Consider the following 17,950-nt stretch of genomic DNA (forward strand, 5'->3'; position numbering starts at 1 on the left):
TTGAGTGGAATATGTGCCTAGTCAAACGTGTTTTTATAAGCCCAATCATTGTGTAAACAATTCTAAATGCAATCACGTGTTAAAAACAGTTGGGGTTTTTATTTCTGAAGATGGCTTCCCATTCACCATTCAATAGGCAACAGTTGGCAGACTTCAGCGCGTCACTATCTTCAATGAGCTGGAGGCAGTATGCTTAATTGTTTGAAACCTGAATGTTTTACTTCATATTATGAGGCATGTTTTACCTTGCTTCAAAGTAGCCTATAGTCAAAATGATTTTATAAAGACCAAATGCCATTGAAAATAGTAGCCTATTTCGCTCATGTTATATTGGTTTTCAAATCAACTTTCTTTCATTGTCCAGCAGCCAAACTTCAAGCCTAGTCCTATTAGCAACCCATTCTAGTCGTTGCATCTTTAGATCTCCCTTCTTTCTAAATTTCGAACTGATATTTTCATCTCTGTCACATGAAACCACTGAACATGTACGGTATGCTTTTGGCAACAGTGTTTTCCCACTATTTGCATTATGGAACAAACATTTGCGTAGCCTACTGCCGTGTGCGCATCGCTGCGCTTGTAATGTGAAGAGATAACAGTTCATCAACATTTTAAGCTAAATGTTCTGATTTGTTGCATCAGCCTCATTGTTTAAAAAAAATATATGCATGTGTCCTGGGCCTACTGGTTGTATGAATTTGGGATCAATCATCCCACAACTGTCCCAGAGTGTTTGGAATAGGATATTTCTTTCTAGCATTGAACGAAAAGCTGTAGCGGAGCGGGTCGAGAGTTTCAAGTTCCTTGGTGTCTACATCACCAACGAACTATCATGGTCAAAATGTATCAAGACAGTCATGAAGAGGGCACGACAAATCCTTTCCCCCCTCAGGAGATTGAAAAGATTTGTCATGGGTCCCAAGATCCTCAAAAGGTTCTACAGCTGCACCATCGAGAGCATCCTGACCGGTTGCATCACCGCCTGGTATGGCAACTGCTTGGCATCTGACCGTAAGGCGCTACAGAGGGTAGTGTGTACGGCCCAGTACATCACTGGGGCCAAGCTTCCTGCCTTCCAGGACCTATATAATAGGCGGTGTCAGAGGAAAGCCCATAAAATTGTCAGAGACTCCAGTAACCCAAGTTATAGACTGTTTTCTCTGCTACTGCACGGCAAGCGGTACCGGAGCACCAAGCCAAGGACCAAAAGGCTCCTCAACAGCTTCTACACAAGCCATAAGACTGCTGAACAACTAATAAAATCGCCACTGGACAATTTACATTTACATTGTACCTACCTCATCCCCATATTGTTTTTATTTACTTTTTTGCGCTTTTGTACACCAGTATTTCTACTTGCACATCATCATCTGCACATCTATCACTCCAGTGTTAATTTGTTAAATTGTAATTACTTTGCTACTATGGCCTATTTATTGCCTTACCTCCTCACGCCATTTGCACACACTGTATATAGATTTTTCTATTGTGTTATTGACTGTATGTTTGTTTATGTGTAACTCTGTGTTGTTGTTTTTGCTGCACTGCTTTGCTTTATCTTGGCCAGGTCGCAGTTGTAAATGAGAACTTGTTCTCAACTGGCCTACCTGGTTAAATAAAGGACTTGTTCTCAACTGGCCTACCTGGTTAAATAAAGGACTTGTTCTCAACTAGCTTACCTGGTTAAATAAAGGACTTGTTCTCAACTAGCCTACCTGGTTAAATAAAGGACTTGTTCTCAACTAGCCTACCTGGTTAAATAAAGGACTTGTTCTCAACTGGCCTACCTGGTTAAATAAAGGACTTGTTCTCAACTAGCCTACCTGGTTAAATAAAGGTGAATTTTTGTAAAAAGAAAAGAAGAAATGGACCCCTCCCCCTTTTGTACAGTGCTGCTACTCGCTGGTTATTATCTATGTATAGTCACTTCACCCCAACCTACATGGACAGATTACCTCAACTAGCCTGTACCCCTGCACCCTGACTTGGTACCGGTGCCCCCTGTATATAGCCTCGTTATTGTCATTCTTATTGTGTTACTTTTTATTATTACTTTTTATTTTAGTCTACTTGGTAAATATTTTCTTAACTCTTCTTGAACTGTTTTTTAAGGGCTTGTAAGTAAGCATTTCATGGTAAAGTCTAGACTTGTTGTATTCGACGCATGTGACAAATAAAGTTTGATTTAAATTGACCAATAGAATAGGTAACCTTTAGTAGATGTCAAGTAAACGTCTATTCCACGTTGGTTCAACGTAATTTCAATCAAATGACGTGGAAACGATGTTGATTCAACCAATGCGTGCCCTGTGGGTAGTGATATTGCTGTTCGTTACTCGTCTTGTTGGCTGAGGAAAAGTAAGTGTGGACAGTTATTGTAATATCTTCAAAGTGCGCATCGGAATTCAGTAAGAAAGACGCAAGTCATTGCATGTTCTGTTCAGATGAATTCCCATCATCTAAATGTGATTTCTGTCATTCTGAGCAGCGTGGGTGACCTCTCTAATCAGGTTATGCATCCAATCCATATGGGTCCGGTACATTTCTAGAATGTCTGGTAAATTAAAATGCTGCCAGTCAAATGTCCATGCGCCACATTTTCCTAACGGAAACGCTGACGCAATTGTTGGTCCTTGATGTTTATATTACATTAACACTGTTGTAATGATTCTGTAATTTTATCATCAGTCAGTCGCAGAGCCTCCACTGACACTGGTGGGGTCACCTACCTACCTTCTGTATTATGTCTTGGGTGTTGTTGTGTTAGCGATGATGAGATGCTAATGACTTTAGCTCTGGTTGCTGGTATTAACATGCATTACTCTGTGTGGGTTTGAAGCACAAGGGACTCACTCACATACGATTAGATGGGGGTGTGAGCACGGAATTATGACTAAACTGACTAAATACCCACACTTTCATACAATAGTGATTTTTAGCGATTTATGCCTCAGCATGTTCTCTTTTCTGGTGAGCAGTACCTCCCTAAGGTGGCTGACATGACATCGTTGCTAATGGTATTTCACTTGGCTGTAAGCTTCTGATAATTACCTAATAGCCTCGAACACAGAGGTTAATTCAATTTAGTCTCGTTGCAGTTCAATAAAATGTAGCTTGATGATATTGTGTGTATGTTTGTGTCAGTGGAATTGAGAATAATCTGTCTGTCTGTCTGTCTCTCTCTCTCTCTCTCTCTCTCTCTCTGTCACACTCACTCTCTCCTCCCCCCCTCTCTCTCTTTCTCACTCTCCCTCCCTCTCTTCCCTTGTTCCTTGTCTCCAGTTGATAAGTGGAGGATCTATCGTCAGCGCTGAGGCAGTATGGGACCATGTGACCATGGCCGACCGAGAGTTGGCGTTTAAGGCCGGTGATGTCATCAAGGTGCTGGACGCGTCCAATAAGGACTGGTGGTGGGGTCAGATCGACGAGGAGGAGGGGTGGTTCCCCGCCAGCTTCGTACGGGTGAGTTAGTGATACCTCACGTCACCCTAGTCTCCTGAGTACCCCGATTCACACTATACCCTTGTAGGATCTTGATTTGAGCTAGTTTGCTACAGGAGGAAAATAATCCTGCAGCAACAGGAAATGTGAATTGTTATGTGGATTATAATTATTGGATATATAATTAAGGGATTGATAAGTTTTGGGGGAAAATCATGTCTGAAAGTGTAAATGACAGAAAGTTTTACATTTAAGTTTTAAGTTCTCCTGCAACATGGTGATCAAATTAAGATCCTACATCTGTAGGGAAAAGCCAAGCCAAGCCAAGCTATACTGGGCTGGCCTGGTAACCCATCTACTTTAGTTGCTGGAACCTTGCTAAAAAAGACCAGTATGATATCCAAGCCAGCACAGTACACTTCCTGTTAGCTTCACAGTACACTTCCTGTTAGCTTCACAGTACACTGCCTGTTAGCTTCATACATTACCTGGTAAAGGCTACACACACTACAGCTAAAGAGGACAAACTCTAGTAAACACTTCCTACTTAACTGAGTAAAGGCTCCATACATTACCAAGTCAAGGCTTTCTCCAGACTCCCCAATGGCCATCCCAACCCTGACGACTCCATGTCCAGGGGCTGAACCAATTTCTCCCCACCACCACTACCTCTCCATCCATTGAGTCGATCCAGGCATTGAGTGAACCGGTGTGTTTCTGTCATTCTTTCTCTCTAAGGTCGAACCCCACCCTCCTCAACCCCAAACAAAACAGGTTTTCTATATCAACCCCATAGCAACTGCTCGGTTCCAAAACACTACGTCTAAGGTGCGTTTCCCCAACATCATCAATCAACCATCCAGCCATCCCCCCCCCCACCACCCACCGCTCAGTCTGCCAACGCAACGTCTCCCAAACATTACCCAATCAATCAACCATCCAGCCATACCCCCCCGCCACCCACCGCTCAGTCTGCCGACACAACGTCTCCCAAACATTACCCAGTCAATCAACCAACGCACAACTAACGTTCCCAAAACCTCCACACAACCTCAGTACAGTACGTAATTCTATTGGTCAGAGAGACAGAGTACATGTACAGTTGAAGTCGGAAGTTTACATACACCTTAGCCAAATACATTTAAACTCAGTTTTTCACAATTCCTGACATTTAATCTTAGTAAAAATTGGAAGAGTACCTGTGGATGTATTTCAAGGCCTACCTTCAAACTCAGTCCCTCTTTGCTTGACATCATGGGAAAATCAAAAGAAATCAGCCAAGACATCAGAAATAAAATTGGAGACCTCCACAAGTCTGGTTCATCCTTGGGAGCAATTTCCAAACGACTGAAGGTACCACGTTCATCTGTACAAACAATAGTACGCATGTATAAACACCATGGGACCACGCAGCCGTCATACCGCTCAGGAAGGAGAAGCGTTCAGTCTCCTAGAGATCAACGTACTTTTGCGCAAAAAGTGCAAATCAATCCCAGAACAACAGCAAAGGACCTTGTGAAGATGCTGGAGGAAACAAGTACAAAAGTGTCTATATCCACAGTAAAATGAGTCCTATATCGACATAACCTGAAAGGCCGCTCAGCAAGGAAGAAGCCACTGCTCCAAAACCGGCATAAAAAAGCCAGACTATGGTTTGCAACTGGACATGGGGACAAAGATCGTACTTTTTGGAGAAATGTCCTCTGGTCTGATGAAACAAAAATAGAACTGTTTGGCCATAATGTCCATTGTTATGTTTGGAGGAAAAAGGGGGACGCTTGCAAGCTGAAGAACACCATCCCAACCGTGATGCACAGGGGTGGCAGCATCATGTTGTGGGGGTGATTTGCTGCAGGAGGGACTGGTGCACTTCACAAAATAGATGGCTTCATGAGGAAGGAAAATTATGTGGATATATTGAAGCAACATCTCAAGACATCAGTCAGGAAGTTAAATCTTGGTCGAAAATAGGTCTTCCAAATGGACAATGACCCCAAGCATACTTCCAAAGTTGTGACAAAATGGCTTAATGACAACAAAGTCAAGGTATTGGAGTGGCCATCACAAAGCCCTGACCTCAATCCTATAGAAAATTTGTTGGCAGAACTGAAAAAGCGTGTGTGAGCAAGGAGGCCTACAAACCTGACTCAGTTACACCAGCTCTGTCAGGAGGAATGGGCCAAAATTCACCCAACTTATTGTTGGAAGCTTGTGGAAGGCTACCCGAAACATGTGAGCCAAGTTAAACAATTTAAAGGCAATGCTACCAAATACTAATTGAGTGTATGTAAACTTCTGACCCACTGGGAATGTGATGAAAGAAATAAAAGCTGAAATAAATTGTTCTCTCTACTATTATTTCACATTCTTAAAATAAAGTGGTGATCCTAACTGACCTAAGACAGGGTATTTTTACTAAGATTAAATGTCAGGAATTGTGAAAAACTGAGTTTAAATGTATTTGGCTAAGGTGTATGTAAACTTTCGACTTCAACTGTAGATTGTCTGCTGAGAGGAGGACGGCTCATAATAATGGCTGGAACTGGGCTAATGGAATTATTATATACCATTCCAGCCATTCCGCTCCAGCCATTACCACAAGCCCGTCCTCCCCAACTAAGGTGCCACCAACCTCCTGTGATATGTGCACTGCTCAAAAAAATAAAGGGAACACTTAATCAACACAATGTAACTCCAAGTCAATCACACTTCTGTGAAATCAAACTGTCCACTTAGGAAGCAACACTGATTGACAATACATTTCACATGCTGTTGTGCAAATGGAATAGACAACAGGTGGAAATTATAGGCAATTAGCAAGACACCCCCAATAAAGGAGTGGTTCTGCAGGTGGGGACCACAGACCACTTCTCAGTTCCTATGCTTCCTGGCAGATGTTTTGGTCACTTTTGAATGCTGGCGGTGCTTTCACTCTAGTGGTAGCATGAGACGGAGTCTACAACCCACACAAGTGGCTCAGGAAATGCAGCTCATCCAGGATGGCACATCAATGCGAGCTGTGGCAAGAAGGTTTGCTGTGTCTGTCAGCGTAGTGTCCAGAGCATGGAGGCGCTACCAGGAGACAGGCCAGTACATCAGGAGACGTGGAGGAGGCCGTAGGAGGGCAACAACCCAGCAGCAGGACCGCTTCCTCCGCCTTTGTGCAAGGAGGAGCAGGAGAAGCACTGCCAGAGCCCTGCAAAAGGACCTCCAGCAGGCCACAAATGTGCATGTGTCTGCTCAAACGGTCAGAAACAGACTCCATGAGGGTGGTATGAGGGCCCGACGTCCACAGGTGGGGGTTGTGCTTACAGCCCAACACCATGCAGGACGTTTGGCATTTGCCAGAGAACACCAAGATTGGCAAATTCGCCACTGGCGCCCTGTGCTCTTCACAGATGAAAGCAGGTTCACACTGAGCACGTGACAGACGTGACAGAGTTTGGAGATGCCGTGGAGAACATTCTGCTGCCTGCAACATCCTCCAGCATGACCGGTTTGGCGGTGGGTCAGTCATGGTGTGGGGTGGCATTTCTTTGGGGGGCCGCACAGCCCTCCATGTGCTCGCCAGAGGTAGCCTGACTGCCATTAGGTACCGAGATGAGATCTTCAGACCCCTTGTGAGACCATATGCTGGTGCGGTTGGCCCTGGGTTCCTCCTAATGCAAGACAATGCTAGACCTCATGTGGCTGGAGTGTGTCAGCAGTTCCTGCAAGAGGAAGGCATTGATGCTATGGACTGGCCCGCCCGTTCCCCAGACCTGAATCCAATTGAGCACATCTGGGACATCATGTCTCGCTCCATCCACCAACGCCACGTTGCACCACAGACTGTCCAGGAGTTGGCGGATGCTTTAGTCCAGGTCTGGGAGGAGATCCCTCAGGAGACCATCCGCCACCTCATCAGGAGCATGCCCAGGCGTTGTAGGGAGGTCATACAGGCACGTGGAGGCCACACACACTACTGAGCTTCATTTTGACTTGTTTTAAGGACATTACATCAAAGTTGGATCAGCCTGTAGTGTGGTTTTCCACTTTAATTTTGAGTGTGACTCCAAATCCAGACCTCCATAGGTTGATAAATTGGATTTCCATTGATTATTTTTGTGTGATTTTGTTGTCAGCACATTCAACTATGTAAAAAAAAAGTATTTAATAAGATTATTTATTTCATTCAGATCTAGGATGTGTTGTTTAAGTGTTCCCTTTATCTTTTTGAGCTTTATATATCAGTCACAAGATTGGGAATCATCAGAACACGATGGGTCTATTATAGATTACAGCCTTTAGTTTTTCTCTCTTTTCTATTTACTCTTTATTTTATTCACTATTTTGACTCTTTTTAGTCTGTTTATAACTGAGTCTTCTCCTCCACAATGCTTCTCAAATGACACCCTTTTTACTTATATAGTGCACTACTTTTTACCAGATTCCTATGGTCCCTGATCGAAAGTACTGCACTATAAAGGGAATAGGGTGCCATTTGGGAACACACTCTAGCAGCAGTTGTCTCCACCCGTCTCTCTGCTTGTTGTTGTGAAGCTGCATGGCATCGTGTGTTTGGCATTCCAACCGTCGCCTCTTTGATGTTCAGTTGGCACACAGTGTTTCATCATCAGGTGTTGGCTTGGCTACCGTACCAGGCATCTGATCCCCTACCTCTAACCTAACTCTAATCTACCTCTAACTGAGCGGAGTGTGTGTGTGTGTGTGTGTGTGTGTGTGTCCACAGCTCAATGCTGGAACAAAGAGCCCCTCTGACTCTCTCTCTCTCTCTCTCTCTCTCTCTCTCTCTCTCTCTCTCTCTCTCTCTCTCTCTCTCTCTCTAGCTCTCTCTCTCTCTCTCTCTCTCTCTCTCTCTCTCTCTCTCTCTCTCTCTCTCTCACTGACTCTCTCTTTGTCAACTCTCCTCTGAGCCCCAGAGCTGCCAGCTACAACCTGAAACTGGAACAAATGATTAAAAGATGTCTGGAAGAGGAAGCAGTGTTTTCTGTGTTAAAGCCCTCTGATAGCAGTGTGTAGTCATCATTTTATCTCCCATTCAGGAGTGTGTGTGTTGGTCTCCTCAGCTGTGGGTGAACCAGGAGGATGGGGGGGTGGAGCCTGCGGAGGGGACCAGTGAAGTGGCTAACGGTCACCTGGATCCGACCAATGACTGCCTGTGCCTGGGCTCGCCACTTCAGAACCGTGACCAGATGAGAGCCAATGTCATTAATGAGATCATGAGCACAGAGAGACACTACATCAAACACCTCAAGGACATCTGTGAGGTACACACACAAACACACACACACACACACACACTCAGACCACACACACACTCAGACACACACACAATCCTTTGCTCAGCCCCATCCTATTGTATGTATAATTATCTTTCTTCCAGGGCTACCTGCGTCAGTGTAGGAAGAGGGTAGACATGTTTAACGATGACCAGCTGAGGGTGATCTTTGGGAACATCGAGGACATCTACCGTTTCCAGATGGGCTTCGTTAGAGACCTGGAGAAACAATACAACAACGAGGAACCACACCTGTCTGAGATAGGACCCTGCTTTCTAGAACATGTAAGTTACTACCTAGATAGAGCCCTGCTTTCTAGAACATGTAAGTTACTACCTAGATAGGACCCTGCTTTCTAGAACATATAAGTTACTACCTAGATAGGACCCTGCTTTCTAGAACATATAAGTTACTACCTAGATAGAGCCCTGCTTTCTAGAACATGTAAGTTACTACCTAGATAGAACCCTGCTTTCTAGAACATGTAAGTTACTACCTAGATAGAACCCTGCTTTCTAGAACATGTAAGTTACTACCTAGATATAACCCTGCTTTCTAGAACATATAAGTTACTACCTAGATAGAACCCTGTTTTCTAGAACATGTAAGTTACTACCTAGATAGAACCCTGCTTTCTAGAACATGTAACTTACTACCTAGATAGAACCCTGCTTTCTAGAACATATAAGTTACTACCTAGATAGAACCCTGCTTTCTAGAACGTGTTATTAAACGCAACACCAAGATTGAAGCCTCCTGAACCACCATATGACTCACAATACCTGCTGCAGGACTTATTGTCTCAAATCACAAATGAACCATCTCCTGATCTCCCCTCCCTTGTTGTTTTGTCCCACAGCAAGATGGCTTCTGGATCTACTCTGAGTACTGTAACAACCACCTGGATGCATGTATGGAGCTGTCCAAGCTGATGAGAGACGGGAGGTACCAGCACTTCTTCGAGGCCTGTCGCCTGCTGCAGCAGATGATCGACATCGCTATCGACGGCTTCCTCCTCACACCGGTACAGAAGATCTGCAAATACCCCCTGCAGCTGGCCGAGCTGCTCAAATACACCCCACAGGAACACAGGTAGGTTTACAGACACACGCACGCACGCACGCACGCACGCACACACACACACACACACACACACACACACACACACACACACACACACACACACACACACACACACACACACACACACACACACAGACACACACACACACACACACACACAGACACGCACGTACACACACACACACACACACACACACATATAGTGAGTCATTCAGCTGTATTTGTCTCATCCGGCTCCAGGTCATTCATAGATCAGACTCTCACAGCCAGACAGGGGCAGGGGCCAACACTCTTAACTCTCTCTGCCAGATATCTGTCTCTCTCTATGTCTCTTTCCCTGTCTCTCTTTCCCTGTCTGCCTCTCTGTCTGTCTGTCTGTCTGTCTGTCTGTCTGTCTGTCTGTCTGTCTGTCTGTCTGTCTGTCTGTCTGTCTGTCTGTCTGTCTGTCTGTCTGTCTGTCTGTCTGTCTGTCTGTCTGTCTGTCTGTCTGTCTGTCTGTCTGTCTTTTTCTTTGTATGTCTCTCTCTTTCTGTCTCTCTCTCTCTCTGTCTCTCTCTCTCTGTCTCTCTGTCTCTCTGTCTCTCTCTGTGTCTCTGTCTGTGTCAGGCTGTGAGGAGTGTGTGGAGAGGTGTAGTGAGTCTGGCAGATGGAGGATAGAGCTCTTCCACAGATACAGACATACACACTTACTAACACACACATTGATGTGGCACAAACCTGTCGCAATAGCGGCTACTGTAAGGTGTGATTCAACCCTCTAATGTGTGTTCTGTCTCCATAGTGACTATTGCTACGTGGTGGCTGTATTGTGTGTTCTGTCTCCATAGTGACTATTGCTACGTGGTGGCTGTAATGTGTTCTGTCTCCATAGTGACTATTGTTACGTGGTGGCTGTAATGTGTTCTGTCTCCATGGTAACTATTACTACGTGGTGGCTGTAATGTGTTCTGTCTCCATAGTGACTATTGCTACGTGGTGGTTGTAATGTGTGTTCTGTCTCCATAGTGACTATTGCTACGTGGTGGTTGTAATGTGTGTTCTGTCTCCATAGTGACTATTGCTACGTGGTGGTTGTAATGTGTGTTCTGTCTCCATAGTGACTATTGCTACGTGGTGGTTGTAATGTGTGTTCTGTCTCCATAGTGACTATTGTTACGTGGTGGCTGTAATGTGTGTTCTGTCTCCATAGTGACTACTGTTACGTGGTGGTTGTAATGTGTTCTGTCTCCATAGTGACTATTGCTACGTGGTGGCTGTAATGTGTGTTCTGTCTCCATAGTGACTACTGTTACGTGGTGGTTGTAATGTGTTCTGTCTCCATAGTGACTATTGTTACGTGGTGGCTGTAATGTGTTCTGTCTCCATGGTAACTATTACTACGTGGTGGTTGTAATGTGTTCTGTCTCCATAGTGACTATTGTTACGTGGTGGTTGTAATGTGTGTTCTGTCTCCATAGTGACTATTGCTACGTGGTGGTTGTAATGTGTGTTCTGTCTCCATAGTGACTATTGTTACGTGGGGGCTGTAATGTGTTCTGTCTCCATAGTGACTATTGCTACGTGGTTGCTGTAATGTGTTCTGTCTCCATAGTGACTATTGCTACGTGGTGGTTGTAATGTGTGTTCTGTCTCCATAGTGACTATTGTTACGTGGGGGCTGTAATGTGTTCTGTCTCCATAGTGACTATTGCTACGTGGTGGCTGTAATGTGTTCTGTCTCCATAGTGACTATTGCTACGTGGTGGCTGTAATGTGTTCTGTCTCCATAGTGACTATTGCTACGTGGTGGTTGTAATGTGTGTTCTGTCTCCATAGTGACTATTGCTACGTGGTGGCTGTAATGTGTTCTGTCTCCATAGTGACTATTGTTACGTGGTGGTTGTAATGTGTGTTCTGTCTCCATAGTGACTATTGCTACGTGGTGGTTGTAATGTGTGTTCTGTCTCCATAGTGACTATTGCTACGTGGTGGTTGTAATGTGTGTTCTGTCTCCATAGTGACTATTGCTACGTGGTGGTTGTAATGTGTGTTCTGTCTCCATAGTGACTATTGCTACGTGGTGGTTGTAATGTGTGTTCTGTCTCCATAGTGACTATTGTTACGTGGTGGTTGTAATGTGTTCTGTCTCCATAGTGACTATTGCTACGTGGTGGCTGTAATGTGTTCTGTCTCCATAGTGACTATTGCTACGTGGTGGTTGTAATGTGTGTTCTGTCTCCATAGTGACTATTGCTACGTGGTGGTTGTAATGTGTGTTCTGTCTCCATAGTGACTATTGCTACGTGGTGGTTGTAATGTGTTCTGTCTCCATGGTGACTATTGCTACGTGGTGGTTGTAATGTGTGTTCTGTCTCCATAGTGACTATTGCTACGTGGTGGCTGTAATGTGTGTTCTGTCTCCATAGTGACTATTGCTACGTGGTGGCTGTAATGTGTTCTGTCTCCATAGTGACTATTGCTACGTGGTGGCTGTAATGTGTTCTGTCTCCATAGTGACTATTGCTACGTGGTGGCTGTAATGTGTTCTGTCTCCATAGTGACTATTGCTACGTGGTGGCTGTAATGTGTTCTGTCTCCATAGTGACTATTGCTACGTGGTGGTTGTAATGTGTGTTCTGTCTCCATAGTGACTATTGCTACGTGGTGGTTGTAATGTGTGTTCTGTCTCCATAGTGACTATTGCTACGTGGTGGCTGTAATGTGTTCTGTCTCCATAGTGACTATTGCTACGTGGTGGTTGTAATGTGTTCTGTCTCCATAGTGACTATTGCTACGTGGTGGCTGTAATGTGTTCTGTCTCCATAGTGACTATTGCTACGTGGTGGTTGTAATGTGTGTTCTGTCTCCATAGTGACTATTGCTACGTGGTGGCTGTAATGTGTTCTGTCTCCATAGTGACTATTGCTACGTGGTGGTTGTAATGTGTTCTGTCTCCATAGTGACTATTGCTACGTGGTGGCTGTAATGTGTTCTGTCTCCATAGTGACTATTGCTACGTGGTGGCTGTAATGTGTTCTGTCTCCATAGTGACTATTGCTACGTGGTGGTTGTAATGTGTTCTGTCTCCATAGTGACTATTGCTACGTGGTGGTTGTAATGTGTTCTGTCTCCATAGTGACTATTGCTACGTGGTGGTTGTAATGTGTTCTGTCTCCATAGTGACTATTGCTACGTGGTAGCTGTAATGTGTTCTGTCTCCATAGTGACTATTGCTACGTGGTGGCTGTAATGTGTGTTCTGTCTCCATAGTGACTATTGCTACGTGGTGGCTGTAATGTGTTCTGTCTCCATAGTGACTATTGCTACGTGGTGGTTGTAATGTGTTCTGTCTCCATAGTGACTATTGCTACGTGGTGGCTGTAATGTGTTCTGTCTCCATAGTGACTATTGCTACGTGGTGGCTGTAATGTGTGTTCTGTCTCCATAGTGACTATTGCTACGTGGTGGCTGTAATGCATGATCTATGTCCATAGTGACTATTGCTACGTGGTGGTTGTAATGTGTGTTCTGTCTCCATAGTGACTATCGTTACGTGGCGGCGGCGCTGGCGGTGATGCGTAACGTCACTCAGCAGATCAACGAGAGGAAAAGGAGGCTGGAGAACATTGACAAGATTGCCCAATGGCAGGCCTCCGTCCTGGACTGGGAGGTACGTACTGTACACCACTCTGAACGAACCATCCCTCAACGGAGTGTGTGTGTGTGTGTGTGTTTAAAACAAGCGTCTTTAGGTTCTTGAATAGTGCTAAATAAAGCCATGTAATATTATTGTCCCCAGGGTGATGACATCCTGGACCGGAGCTCAGAGTTGATCTATACAGGAGAAATGTCTTGGATCTACCAGCCCTATGGACGCAGTCAGCAACGAGTCTTCTTCCTCTTTGATCACCAGCTGGTCCTCTGTAAGAAGGTAGGAAACCTCCCCTCTCTGTCCTGCTCCAAACCAGTTCTGGTATATGTAGAAGGAATGAAACTCCTCTCTGTCCTGCTCCAAACCAGTTCTGGTATATGTAGAAGGAATGAAACTCCTCTCTGTCCTTCTCCAAACCAGTTCTGGTATATGTAGAAGGAATGAAACTCCTCTCTGTCCTGCTCCAAACCAGTTCTGGTATATGTTGAAGGTATGAAACCTCCCCTCTCTGTCCTGCTCCAAACCAGTTCTGGTATATGTTGAAGGTAGGAAACTCCTCTCTGTCCTGCTCCAAACCAGTTCTGGTATATGTAGAAGGAATGAAACTCCTCTCTGTCCTGCTCCAAACCAGTTCTGGTATATGTTGAAGGTATGAAACCTCCCCTCTCTGTCCTGCTCCAAACCAGTTCTGGTATATGTTGAAGGTAGGAAACTCCTCTCTGTCCTGCTCCAAACCAGTTCTGGTATATGTAGAAGGAATGAAACTCCTTTCTGTCCTGCTCCAAACCAGTTCTGGTATATGTAGAAGGTATGAAACCTCCCCTCTGTCCTGCTCCAAACCAGTTCTGGTATATGTAGAAGGTATGAAACCTCCCCTCTCTGTCCTACTCCAAACCAGTTCTGGTATATGTAGAAGGTAGGAAACCTCCCCTCTCTGTCCTGCTCCAAACCAGTTCTGGTATATGTAGAAGGTATGAAACCTCCCCTCTTTGTCCTGCTCCAAACCAGTTCTGGTATATGTAGAAGGAATGAAACTCCTCTCTGTCCTGCTCCAAACCAGTTCTGGTATATGTAGAAGGAATGAAACTCCTCTCTGTCCTGCTCCAAACCAGTTCTGGTATATGTAGAAGGTATGAAACCTCCCCTCTCTGTCCTGCTCCAAACCAGTTCTGGTATATGTAGAAGGAATGAAACTCCTCTCTGTCCTGCTCCAAACCAGTTCTGGTATATGTAGAAGGAATGAAACTCCTCTCTGTCCTGCTCCAAACCAGTTCTGGTATATGTAGAAGGAATGAAACTCCTCTCTGTCCTGCTCCAAACCAGTTCTGGTATATGTTGAAGGTATGAAAACCTCCCCTCTCTGTCCTGCTCCAAACCAGTTCTGGTATATGTTGAAGGTAGGAAACTCCTCTCTGTCCTGCTCCAAACCAGTTCTGGTATATGTAGAAGGAATGAAACTCCTCTCTGTCCTGCTCCAAACCAGTTCTGGTATACGTAGAAGGAATGAAACTCCTCTCTGTCCTGCTCCAAACCAGTTCTGGTATATGTAGAGGGAATGAAACTCCTCTCTGTCCTGCTCCAAACCAGTTCTGGTATATGTAGAAGGAATGAAACTCCTCTCTGTCCTGCTCCAAACCAGTTCTGGTATATGTAGAAGGAATGAAACTCCTCTCTGTCCTGCTCCAAACCAGTTCTGGTATATGTAGAAGGAATGAAACTCCTCTCTGTCCTGCTCCAAACCAGTTCTGGTATATGTAGAAGGAATGAAACTCCTCTCTGTCCTGCTCCAAACCAGTTCTGGTATATGTAGAAGGTATGAAACCTCCTCTCTCTGTCTTGCTCCAAACCAGTTATGGTATATGTAGAAGGAATGAAACTCCTCTCTGTCCTGCTCCAAACCAGTTCTGGTATATGTAGAAGGAATGAAACTCCTCTCTGTCCTGCTCCAAACCAGTTCTGGTATATGTAGAAGGTATGAAACCTCCCCTCTGTCCTGCTCCAAACCAGTTCTGGTATATGTAGAAGGTATGAAACCTCCCCTCTCTGTCCTACTCCAAACCAGTTCTGGTATATGTAGAAGGTAGGAAACCTCCCCTCTCTGTCCTGCTCCAAACCAGTTCTGGTATATGTAGAAGGTATGAAACCTCCCCTCTCTGTCCTGCTCCAAACCAGTTCTGGTATATGTAGAAGGAATGAAACTCCTCTCTGTCCTGCTCCAAACCAGTTCTGGTATATGTAGAAGGAATGAAACTCCTCTCTGTCCTGCTCCAAACCAGTTCTGGTATATGTAGAAGGTATGAAACCTCCCCTCTCTGTCCTGCTCCAAACCAGTTCTGGTATATGTAGAAGGAATGAAACTCCTCTCTGTCCTGCTCCAAACCAGTTCTGGTATATGTAGAAGGAATGAAACTCCTCTCTGTCCTGCTCCAAACCAGTTCTGGTATATGTAGAAGGAATGAAACTCCTCTCTGTCCTGCTCCAAACCAGTTCTGGTATATGTAGAGGGAATGAAACTCCTCTCTGTCCTGCTCCAAACCAGTTCTGGTATATGTAGAAGGAATGAAACCTCCCCTCTCTGTCCTACTCCAAACCAGTTCTGGTATATGTAGAAGGTAGGAAACCTCCCCTCTCTGTCCTGCTCCAAACCAGTTCTGGTATATGTAGAAGGTATGAAACCTCCCCTCTCTGTCCTGCTCCAAACCAGTTCTGGTATATGTAGAAGGTAGGAAACCTCCCCTCTCTGTCCTGCTCCAAACCAGTTCTGGTATATGTAGAAGGAATGAAACTCCTCTCTGTCCTGCTCCAAACCAGTTCTGGTATATGTAGAAGGAATGAAACTCCTCTCTGTCCTGCTCCAAACCAGTTCTGGTATATGTAGAAGGTATGAAACCTCCCCTCTCTGTCCTGCTCCAAACCAGTTCTGGTATATGTAGAAGGAATGAAACTCCTCTCTGTCCTGCTCCAAACCAGTTCTGGTATATGTAGAAGGAATGAAACTCCTCTCTGTCCTGCTCCAAACCAGTTCTGGTATATGTAGAAGGAATGAAACTCCTCTCTGTCCTGCTCCAAACCAGTTCTGGTATATGTAGAGGGAATGAAACTCCTCTCTGTCCTGCTCCAAACCAGTTCTGGTATATGTAGAAGGAATGAAACTCCTCTCTGTCCTGCTCCAAACCAGTTCTGGTATATGTAGAAGGAATGAAACTCCTCTCTGTCCTGCTCCAAACCAGTTCTGGTATATGTAGAAGGAATGAAACTCCTCTCTGTCCTGCTCCAAACCAGTTCTGGTATATGTAGAAGGAATGAAACTCCTCTCTGTCCTGCTCCAAACCAGTTCTGGTATATGTAGAAGGTATGAAACTCCTCTCTGTCCTGCTCCAAACCAGTTCTGGTATATGTAGAAGGAATGAAACTCCTCTCTGTCCTGCTCCAAACCAGTTCTGGTATATGTAGAAGGAATGAAACTCCTCTCTGTCCTGCTCCAAACCAGTTCTGGTATATGTAGAAGGAATGAAACTCCTCTCTGTCCTGCTCCAAACCAGTTCTGGTATATGTTGAAGGAATGAAACTCCTCTCTGTCCTGCTCCAAACCAGTTCTGGTATATGTAGAAGGTATGAAACCTCCCCTCTCTGTCCTGCTCCAAACCAGTTCTGGTATATGTTGAAGGTAGGAAACTCCTCTCTGTCCTGCTCCAAACCAGTTCTGGTATATGTAGAAGGAATGAAACTCCTCTCTGTCCTGCTCCAAACCAGTTCTGGTATATGTAGAAGGAATGAAACTCCTCTCTGTCCTGCTCCAAACCAGTTCTGGTATATGTAGAAGGAATGAAACTCCTCTCTGTCCTGCTCCAAACCAGTTCTGGTATATGTAGAAGGAATGAAACTCCTCTCTGTCCTGCTCCAAACCAGTTCTGGTATATGTAGAAGGAATGAAACTCCTCTCTGTCCTGCTCCAAACCAAGAGGAGAAACTCTCATTAGAATTACTGTTCTCAACACGCATCTACAGCGCAAGGAATGATGGCCTGTGTCCTAACATGGTCATCCTCCCACACACACACACACACACACACACACACACACACACACACACACACACACACACACACACACACACACACACACACACACACACACACACACACACACACACACACACACACACACTGCTCGGGGATGTCTGCAGAACATGCTTAATTATGAATCCCTCATCTTTGTTCTTGAGTTTCTTATTCACGATGTACAACACAACATGTGTAATGGCTGCCCTCAGGGTGTTTCTGGCATGTTCTTCTCTCTCTTCCTTCCTTCCTTCCTTCCTTCCTCCTCTCATCCTCTCTATACTAAGGGCAGTATTGTTCCCATCTCCGTCTCATTGTGTTGAATGACCACTGGTATGAGAAGTCTATAATTCACAGCTATGCATATCTCTGTTGCTTAATGGTTTAGCTTGAGGTTTGTGAGCTAGCTTTAAACCAGGGTTTTGTTTTTGTTGTTGAGGACAGAGAAGAGGG

The 17,950-nt window shown here is 44.9% G+C and overlaps 1 protein-coding gene across 1 annotated transcript in view; it reads left to right on the forward strand.

Moving 5' to 3' along the window:
* LOC106604273 (uncharacterized) overlaps positions 1–17,950 on the forward strand; it is a 104,138-nt gene that overhangs the window by 73,672 nt on the left and 12,516 nt on the right. The window contains 7 exon segments of the mRNA XM_082975048.1: positions 3,283–3,462; positions 4,180–4,269; positions 8,511–8,711; positions 8,828–9,007; positions 9,583–9,815; positions 13,326–13,455; positions 13,585–13,716. Of these exon segments, the coding sequence (XP_082831174.1) occupies positions 3,283–3,462; positions 4,180–4,269; positions 8,511–8,711; positions 8,828–9,007; positions 9,583–9,815; positions 13,326–13,455; positions 13,585–13,716 (1,146 nt within the window).

This window comes from Salmo salar, chromosome 05 (assembly GCF_965601325.2).
Source record: "Salmo salar chromosome 05, fSalSal1, whole genome shotgun sequence".
NCBI classification, from domain to species: Eukaryota; Metazoa; Chordata; class Actinopteri; order Salmoniformes; family Salmonidae; genus Salmo; species Salmo salar.